This window comes from Dendropsophus ebraccatus, chromosome 13, assembly GCF_027789765.1.
Source record: "Dendropsophus ebraccatus isolate aDenEbr1 chromosome 13, aDenEbr1.pat, whole genome shotgun sequence".
NCBI lineage: Eukaryota > Metazoa > Chordata > Amphibia > Anura > Hylidae > Dendropsophus > Dendropsophus ebraccatus.
In genome coordinates this window covers 78,049,367-78,059,585 of record NC_091466.1, presented here as the reverse complement: position 1 = coordinate 78,059,585, position 10,219 = coordinate 78,049,367, and the positions used below count along the sequence as shown (strand labels likewise).

Here is a 10,219-nt window from a genome sequence, read left to right as displayed (position 1 = left end):
ATAATCTTCCTTCATCCATTATAAATGCTAATGTAACCCTGGGAGAGAGCGCTGCTTGCTCCGCTGCCTCCTGCGTCTCTTTATCCTGGAACACTCTTGTACACAATCATTCAGAGTAAATGGCTCATTTGCCGCTATATTCCCCTTAATGTGCAGGACTGGGAGGTTATATAAATGATTTACGTAAAGTCTCCAGCCTTATAAACGCGGCGTCCGCTGCCTGTAAGGAAATGGTTAAACCTGAGCCCTAAGTGTTAGAAACCAGAGAAGTCACGGCCATTATCCAATACTAAAATAATTTATTTTCTAATTACAGATCATCGTACATTCATGAGGCTGTGATGGAAAACATCTCATGCCAAAGGGTTAATATGAGAATATATGAGACACGTGGATCAGCTGTGGTATAATACACCACCTACCTATGGTATAATATACCAGCCAATCACACGCTACATCTATGTCCTAGAACATTTACTGGAACGTGCTGGTATTTTCTTTATCTTTGGGAAACATTACAAATATGAAAAAAGGTGACCTTCAAGGGAACCTGTTAGGTGTTTCATGCAGCCCGAACCCTGGGCAGCATGAAGCAGGCAGAGGCATTGATGGGATATCACAGCTAGATGGCCCAGGAACAAGAAATAAAGCCAAGGAGGCGGTCTCTCTGGCTTGGCTGGCAGGTCTTTCGCTGTGTGTGTGTGTTTGTGTGTATATAATAATAATAATAATAATAATAATAATAATAATAATAATATATTTATATATATATATACAAACACACACACACTTGTCAATCACACCCAGCAGGGCTAAGAGACAGCAGTTTTTCAGTTTTGGTTAAAGCTTAATCTCTGTAAATGACTAGTGCTGTGCGTGAGTTTTTCTCTCCGTCTCCCCCTCCTCCTTTCTGAGACCGCTGAACAAGCCCCTGGCAGGCTTTATCTGCAACTTTGTTGCTTTTTTTGTAATGCTGGGAGGATTAATTTGAGGTCAAGTTGCTGATGAACTCATTGTGATAAATCCTCCTGTCATTACAAAGTTGCAGATAGGGACTTGTTTACATCAGCATCTCGGAAGTGAGGGAGGAGGGGGAACAGCTCAGATATTTTTTTTTTTGTCTTTACAGAAAGCAGCAGCTCAAAACTGGGGAAAGGAGACTGAATAGAGAATAATTAGTATGGAAAGAATTGTTAGTCTCACAATGGGCAACATATAAAACATAAAAAGGTACGCTTGAGTGTAATACCCCTTTAAGGGTATGTTCACATGCAGCAGAGGTGCTCAGTAACCCCATCTACATTCAGAATTACAGAACAGATTTGCGTCAAACCTGCTGTGTGTGAATATTTCCCTAGTGAGTGCATTAATAGTTAAATCCGCGGTGTCATTACTAGACAGCACTATATATATGATTTATATAGGCACTGATACCTACTTGTCCACAAGGCTACCGTTCTTACCCATTGCATTACATGTGACTAGACTTCTGGCTGATAGCTTTACACACATTACGACAGACTAATAGGTTCAGGGTTTTTCTTTTTTTTTTTTGACTGACTGTGGACATTTTCTCTGTTGAACAATGAAGGGCTGACCATCAGGAAAATTGCACCATGACCCCATTCATCACACCCAGAGTGAAAGGGTTAATGGCTTTCTAATCCTCTCCTGTGTACATTGCTGTTATCGGCAGAGCCAGATGGTGAAGCAATCACCGATGTTAATGTTAAATCCGTTTCCTTCACGCAGCCTACAATGCTATCTAGAGGCCATTATCAGCTACTGTATGCGTGACCGATGGGCTCAAATCATTGCAAAATGCTGTCTCAACTTTTCCAGCAGTTGCTGCGTCTCTACGTGATCGGGAAACGCGGCTTCTGACTTCTGAGCGGCGACGTAGCTGCTCTGGAGGTCTCCGATCTGCAAGACAAAGTGATGGCCGGGATTACACAGCAATAAAGCATCGAAGATGACCCAAGTCACACAAGGTTTATGAATCTGGTGACAGAAGAGGGAACTTTACAAGGAAACCTGCTTCTATGTCCCTATAGTGCATGGGCCGCTGAGGATGGAGGAGATTTTATAACCTTGATCCTCTGCGCCATTTTGGTATATTTGTAGGTAATTTCACATATTGTAAAGGGGTAGTGCAGCAAAAAATTATTTCAAATCAACTGGTGCCAGAAATTTGTAATTTACTTCTATTAAAATCTGAAGTCTTCCAGTACTTATCAGCTGCTGTATGTCCTGCAGGAAGAGGTGTATTCTCTCCAGTCTGACACAGTGCTCTCTGCTGCCACCTATGTCCATGTCAGGAACTGTCCAGAGCAGCAGCAAATCCTTATATAAAACCTTTCCTGTTCCCCATACTAGGGAGAATACCACTTCCTGCAGGACATACAGCAGCTGATAAGTACTGGAAAACTTAGGATTTTTTTTATAGAAGTAACTTACAAATTTGTGGCACCAGTTTATTTGAAAGATTTTTTATTTTTTTTTGCTGAACTACTCCTTTAATGAGGTGTTTTGTTGAACTGTGGGCGGGACTACCATCCTTAGTACACCAATCCACCCTGGGTGGCCCTCACATAATATTGGGTCGAGGCTCTGCAAAAGTCCATACAGTCTTTTCACAGGAATGATAGATACAATGACATCATATAATCTAGATGTCCAAAATCTATATTGGTGATCCCGGACCCCTGGTGGGGAGCATGCTGGGAAGTTGTGGTTTTGTAACGCCGGGAGGGACACAGACTGTCGGGGAGGTGCTGCGAGGTGCAGTTTTCCGATAGCTGGAGAGCCATAGTTTGGGGGATCATTTATCAAGGTAACAAAATACACAGCTCACCTTGTCAGAGAGGCAGGCGAAGTTAAAATGCGGCTCGTACATGTGAGGTGCAAGGGCAGCAGATGTCTGGAGGAGAGCTCGGGCCTGTAATAGCAGCAGGGAGAGTTATACATATCGCACAAAAAAAAAACAAAAGGAAGCAAGACCAAGTGCAGGAATCCCCATTTATTAGGTGCTGGTCCCTTTAAGACAGACAGATCGATAGATGTATCAATCACAGTTATTGGACTGACCTGCTCAACATGATTTTTACGCATTTCCAATACGGCCAGATTATTGTAGGCTTCAGCATGGTCGTTGTTATTGGCCAGTGTCAGCTTGAAGCACTGATAAGCCAGATTTAGGTCTCCGATACCCTGGAGCAAACACATAAAATAAGACAGGAACAATAAGACTGCACAATAATCCTGCAAAAATCAATCTCTCCCTATGTAGCTTCTTTTTTCTGTCATTTATAGGGTCTCCTGCTTTATGGCATGGACGCTGTAAGAATCAGCCACACGCTTATCAGCTGTCACGTTGGTCCCTGGTTTGGTGTGACAGTAGATTCATAGAAAAATAGAAGATTGTCGGCAGAAGAAGACCACCTGCTCCATCTAGTCAGCCCTTTTAGTATTTCCCTTCTTAACATCTTAGAATAGATATATGGATATACCAGGTAGGTTACATTCGGTTACTGTAGATTTACCAACCACATCTGGTGGAAGTTTGTTCCAAGCATCTACTACTCTTTCAGTAGTAATATTATTGCTGCTACTATTATGTAACTTTTATCATTCACTTTTACCAGACGCGACCGCTCCATCCTGTAGTGCAGAGTCATGCAGCCCGATTGCACAACTGAAAAGGTAGCATGGCTTCTGCAATGTGATGGGGGTCACAAGGGATTTAAAGGGGTCATCCAGTGCTACAAAAACATGGCCACTTTCTTTCAGAGACAGCCCCACTCTTGTCTCCAGCTTGGGCGGGGGTTTAGCCGGTCAGTTCCATTGAAGTGAATGGAGCTTACTTGCAAACCGCACCTGAACTGGAGACAAGAGTCGTGTTGTCTCTGAAAGAAAGTGGCCATGTTTTTGTAGCACTGGATAACCCCTTTAAACGTTCCATCAATATCGTATGGGGCTGCTTTTTTATGGTTTTATATACTCTTTGCCTTGCAGCAGATTAGGATGGTGCAGCTCTGGGCACTGAATAATTGAAGAGAGCATGTGTCTGGCATCAGCAGGTCATTGGTCATGCTTCAGATCCTCTGCACACACAATAAGGTGCGTCATGACGGACAAAGGACAATTATAGTGCTGTGAAGGTTACACACAGGTCCACAATGACCATCATATAGCTTATACACAGATTCGCCACCACCTCTGATCGGCGGGGACCCCTACCAATCTAATATTTGTGGCCTATCCAAAGGGTAACCCATCATTTTTATAAGGCTGGAAATCTTTTATTTTAATTAGCAATGTACGGACATACCACAGCAACATGTCCCAGGTTGTACCAGACCTCAGCCACCTCCTCGTCATTCTCCGCCAGGGACAATGCTCTCTCAAAGGAGGTCAGGATCATGTCATACTGCTGGGCGTAAAAACAGCACAGGCCCAGATTGTTAAACAACTCGCAGTTGTAGACCCCCATCTGTAGGAGGCGCCTGCGGAGAAAAATAAAAAACTACTGTTATTAGATGGAGGCTCCCCCCTCATACTTAACATACATTAAGGAGTACAATGAAATTGAAGCAACTTTGCAATAAGAGCAAAAACTTAAGCGTTCTGTATCTGCAGCTCCTTTGCAGAGCTATGTGTTTCCATGGTAACAGACCACAAAGCTACAATCCATCCTCTACCTTTTGCTAACCTAAGCAATGGATGCTAGAATAGGGTAGAGGACAAATAGAAGAAGGTTGGAGCCTGCAGGACTACAATACACACTTGTTGTCTGTTACCATGGAGATACACAGTCAGGCTAGGAGCCAAGGACATCGCTAATCGAGATCTATTGCAAAGCTGTTTCATCTCCATTTTATACTATAAGAAGGCCGCCACTTTACATGTCTATGTGCGGCAGCTCTCCTTATGGATCTCTTGCTCATCAAAACCTTTCAAGCTTTCAGTGTGGGGATACGGTTTTCTCAGTGACGACTCTAACTCCGTCTCCCATCCCCGACCCCGTTACCAGGGCTGAGAAGCAGTAACACAATTTACGGGGTGCAATAACGAGAACACATGATGAAACTCCACTAACTGTACAATATACGAGGCATACAAGCTACTCTGGATCAGTAAAAGAAAAAAAAACACACCATCTCCCATACACTTCTAACAAGGTCAGAACTATGATTAAAATGGTTGTCTGCAATAAAAGCCGACACCGATTAATCATCTAACCTGATAGCACTAGAGTGGACGCCATAACCTCCTGTGTATAATGGCAAGCACTCCTCATCACTCCGTGTACACATTTAAAGCAGGTTCCAGAAAAGCATAACATGGGCTTTTTATTGTGTGTCTTCACATTAAAGGGGGTAGAGTTCACAAAAAAATATTTTCTTTCAAATTAACTGGTGTCAGAAAGTTATACAGATAAGTAATTTATTTCTATTTAAAAATCTCCAGTACTTATCAGCTGCTGTATGTCCTGCAGGAAGTGGTGTATTCTCTCCAGTGTGACACAGTGCTCTCTGCTGCCACCTCTGTCCATGTCAGGAACTGTCCAGAGCAGCAGCAAATCCCTATAGAAAATCTCTCCTGCTCTCCACACTGGAGAAGAATACACCACTTCCTGCAGGACATTCTGCAGCTGATAAGTACTGTGAGACATGAGATAAAACATATAAAAAGGTATGAAAAATTTAATTCACAAATTAAATTAACAATAATAATGTGTATTTGTGGATTCCCCGATTTTAAAACCAATAAAAAGTCTGACTTATTAATGGAGAGACCCTCTGTAATAGAGCTTCAGTTTCGCACCATAACCTCTATGACCTCTATCACCTGTAAAACCGCAAGGCGATCTCGGGTTGGTCAGTGTAGAAGTGGTTACTTCCAATACAGGCAATGGCCTCCACATGCGTGTTGTCCTGCTTCAGAAGCTCTTTGTAATATTCTGTGGCAGATGTCAGGTTATTCATTTCCTGAATGATAAGAAGGGTAAAATATAATAAGTGGACACTGCAGTCAGGGGATATAATATACAAGAACAATGGCATAGCTATAGGGGGTGGCAACTCTGACCAGGCCCTAATGCCCCATAAGACATCTGTGAGTGGTCGCCAGCACCAGGCATCTGGGACACGAGCCTCAAATCCCTGTGCAGGAGGCACCATTAGCTCTTCTTCTCGGGATGCAGCTACAATCGACAGCAGATCAGGGATTAATAAACTAATGCGCTACTTATGTCTAATACACCATGTGCATGCCTCTGTGTTAATGTCATGTTTATACAGCTGTATAGAAGAGGCCATTGGTTTTTTAGTTATATGGGGAGAGGGGGTACAGACCAAACCAGGAACCATCAGCCTTTAGCTATAGTGACCCTAGTGATGCATATGTATGTGCAATGTTATGCCACGCAGATTTTCTGACTATTCACATAACATGTATTATAAGTATATATTATCAGCACATGAAAAGACTGGTTATTGGGAGGAAAATGGCCGCTGATGCCAACCTCATGAATTCGCGCCACAGCACACAGAAGGGTAACTTCTTTAGGAAATCGGTCTAAACCTTGTTTATACAGAGACAGAGCAGTGAGCGGCTGGTCCATGCGAGCGTATACCTGAGATACATAAAGCAAACTGTCAGTCATTTCCAGGCTTATAAAATGATTTTATTGCTCCACATACACAAAAAAAATTATATTATATTATAATATATATATATATATATATATATACACACACACACACATATGTTTACTATGACTACAGCGTTACCATATCATTACTATGACTACTGCGTTACTATAAAATTACTATGACTACTATAGTGTAACTACAACTCTGCTACAATCCACTCCCATAGAGGAAGGTAAAAGACATACAAGACAGATAACCTACATATCAGTGTATGATAAAATGCATGAGCAGCACATGAAGTAAGGATACATTCACACCAAGGAAAAGAGGCGGAAAATCAGAGCGGAATCCCCACTGCAGACTCCGCTCGAAATTCTGCCTGCCTCACTGTCTCAATGTTATGTATAGGGCGCCTCCGCTCTCCACTCAAAGAATTGACATGTGGAGCCAGTGGAACGTCAGTGGCTCCCTTGGACTTCGTACAAAGCAAGCCCTCTCTTTGCACAGAGACTGACTTTCTCTTGTGGTACTTAAATATCCCTTGTGGTAATAATTGCACCTGTCTCCACTCCCAAAAAACTACAACTCCCACCATGCCCTGATAGCTGCATGTTTGGATGTATGGTTTTGCAGCAGCTGGAGATCACTTCTATATAGTGTACAGTTCCAGAAACGTACCTTTCCCAAATACAGCAATGTATCCACCATGTCCTGACACACCAGGGCGGATTTAAACTGATTTTCTGCTTCACGGAATAAGCCCAATCTACAGGAAGCAAAAGCAGAAGACAGACTATGTGACTGTGCAATACATTGCACAACCTGTCAAAAGGGGGTGCTAAGATATATATGCACAAAGAGCTTATTGCAAAATCTTAATGTAAACCCTACCTTAGAAATAAGACAAATCTTTTGATCACTAGTCAATATTTTGCAACAGTTTTGAACAGATAAAAATATGGAAATTAAGATTTCCACCACTGGGTGGAGCTGTGGAGGTTGTAATAACATATGCTTGATGTATGGACGTCTGGTTCTTATTGGAATGTTACACATTAACAGCACCCCATGTGGTCAGGAGCAGTACTGCAAGTAAAGCAGATTGCCAGTCTAGTTTAGAGGAGAATTCCAGGCTGAGGTTTTTTGGCAGAGTCTGGTATTTGACGTGTCAGGCCGGGGTAGGACCCTGTTACAACCACTGACTGGCTGGGCTGGGCTGGGCTGGCACATCATGTCCCAGGTCCCCACTCAGACCCAGAAGCGCCCAGGACCAGAGCTGGTGAATACAAGAATCAGCGCTGGAGCGGGGAAAGTGAGAGCATGTTACTACAGTATTTTCATCCTCCCCATCACTGGCACTCTGCCAAAAATCCCCCCAGCCTGGAATTCTTCTTTAATACACAACTAATACTAGAAGATTTATTATAATACATAAACGATGCTAAGCATCACATGGCATTGTGCTAAACGCAAACGTTATACAGCAGACACCACAGAGACAGAAGATAGAATGACAATGCTAAAGACATATGTACCTGTAATAGCATTTCCCCAGCTGGACCTTCCACCACCAATCCTTGAACTGAGCATTTTCAGTGGCCAAAGCTGCCAGCTCCAAAGCCTAGAAAACACACATATCATATAATATATATATATATATACCCCTCACAATCAAATAAACATGATAGAACTACCTGAGGCCCTGGAGGAGAGTGAATATTGAATCTATAGTGTTTGGATAAAGAAAGAAATACTATAGATTCAAGGCAATGACAGCAACTATTTGCACCGGACACACATCACTCTGTGTAAAAGCTGATGCGTGGCCAATAGCTGATAAAAGTGTACACCAGCATCAGTATATAAAAAAAATAATAAAGAATTTAGGCTTAGCTTTCCGTGCTCCCCCAGTGTCCTCCTGACTTGACTCTGGGTCCACAGCAGCCACTTCTGAACCCATCTCTCCAACTACCAACTGAGATAGGACAGCATGGCGGCCAGTGATAGGCTGAGCAGGCAGGCACTGCAGAGACGGGTTCAGAAGTTTGGCGGAGGCTCTGGTCAGTAGGGGACTCAGAGACACGGCAGGAGGACATTGGGGAAGTGTGGAGAGGTACAGCATACTGTCTTCATTATTTCCTATATACAAACCTGGAGTAACCCTATAAAGCAATGGCTGCACGGACATTGCTAACAATACAGTCCTGGCCGCACAATTATCCAGCCGTGTTATAGGCTCTGTAAGCAGGCACCGATCGAGCAAATTAGCGCTTGCTTACCCCGTGCATTGGGCCATGTAATACAGCCTTCACTTTCCCCTAACTAATGGCAGCAATTCTGCTGAACTTTAGAAACGGATTGCACAGTAAATGCTTACATTCTTCACGTCGTTTTCATGGTGGAAGATGTATTCAAACAAGGTCTGCAAAAAAAAAAAAAAAAAAAAGGAGATTAAAAGATCGATGGACAGGAGGGAAATGCACTAAAGTTTTACTCTTCCCATTGATGAAGCATCTTATATGAACAGAATGAGGCACGTCACCAATGGGAAGAGATACATTGTGGGCGCTAGGCCTGCCTCCAGTGCACCAAAGATGCTCATCTACATATAACAAAAACCACACAACTACAGAACAGGGCGGCAGATTTCCAGACGAACAGCACCGCTGGAATCGGCAAGTAAGAAAAACTTCTAGCAGCTTATGTGCTGGTACATTGGCTTTAAGTAAAATGGTGTGCAACATGTGTGCAGGCAAGCTTCAGAGCACGGTGGGATCAGAGGACACATGATATGGTTTAGGAATTTCATTATTTTGTCCAAAAACACAGATTTTAGGAAAAGAACAAAGAGGTAAAAAGAGTAACAGCCAGGCACTGACCTTCGCCAAGTTTGGACTCTGCGCATATTTAGACAGATTTAACCTGGACAAGTTAATGAAAGGTCCATCCGGACTGGTCAACATTGAGGCCTGTGGGAAATAACATACATCAGTTCAGGGGGAACCTGAAAAACAGGAAATTATTTAGTAGACAGGATTATAAAACAGCAATAGTTTTTAGTCACTAATCAGGAAGGATGTATGTATAGCGCCAATGACAAGATGGTTTCCAGCCAAGCAGTATGTTAGAAGGCGGACACCATTCACCACCTATATACAGGATAGGTGATAAATGTGGGATCACTGCAGGTTAGACTGACAGTCCCTTATGAATGGAGCGGCAGTGAGCTTGTCTGGGCATCGCTCCATTCACTGCTATAAGAGTGACAGACATAGCAATACCAAATTCTCATCAATCCCACAGCAGTAAATGGAGCACCTGGAGACCACCATTCTCTTGATCAGTTGGACCCCCCCAGTCATCACTTTGATGTGATTGATTGATCACCTATTCTGTGGACTATTAGTAGGCCAATCCCTTTAAATGGGTATTCTTTTCTTACCAAGTGATCTCACTACAATGTGCCATCACTTTATGACAGTGGAGGTGCGACCAATCCTAAGTAAGAGACTCACTGTTCACCTGCATAGCCGTGCTGCATGTCACCCATGGGTTATTCAGGG

The 10,219-nt window shown here is 42.9% G+C and overlaps 1 protein-coding gene across 1 annotated transcript in view; it reads right to left on the bottom strand.

The window, feature by feature from the left end:
- Positions 1-279: 279 nt before the first annotated feature.
- Positions 280-10,219, bottom strand: part of TTC8 (tetratricopeptide repeat domain 8) — a 30,540-nt gene continuing 20,600 nt past the window's right edge. The window contains exons 5-14 of the mRNA XM_069951238.1: positions 9,536-9,625; positions 9,034-9,078; positions 8,192-8,277; positions 7,335-7,422; positions 6,527-6,637; positions 5,851-5,990; positions 4,331-4,505; positions 3,088-3,210; positions 2,855-2,938; positions 280-1,923 (exon numbers count right to left, since the gene is read on the bottom strand). Of these exons, the coding sequence (XP_069807339.1) occupies positions 1,807-1,923; positions 2,855-2,938; positions 3,088-3,210; positions 4,331-4,505; positions 5,851-5,990; positions 6,527-6,637; positions 7,335-7,422; positions 8,192-8,277; positions 9,034-9,078; positions 9,536-9,625 (1,059 nt within the window). The 3' untranslated portion in view covers positions 280-1,806. The remainder of the gene's footprint in view (positions 1,924-2,854; positions 2,939-3,087; positions 3,211-4,330; positions 4,506-5,850; positions 5,991-6,526; positions 6,638-7,334; positions 7,423-8,191; positions 8,278-9,033; positions 9,079-9,535; positions 9,626-10,219) is intronic.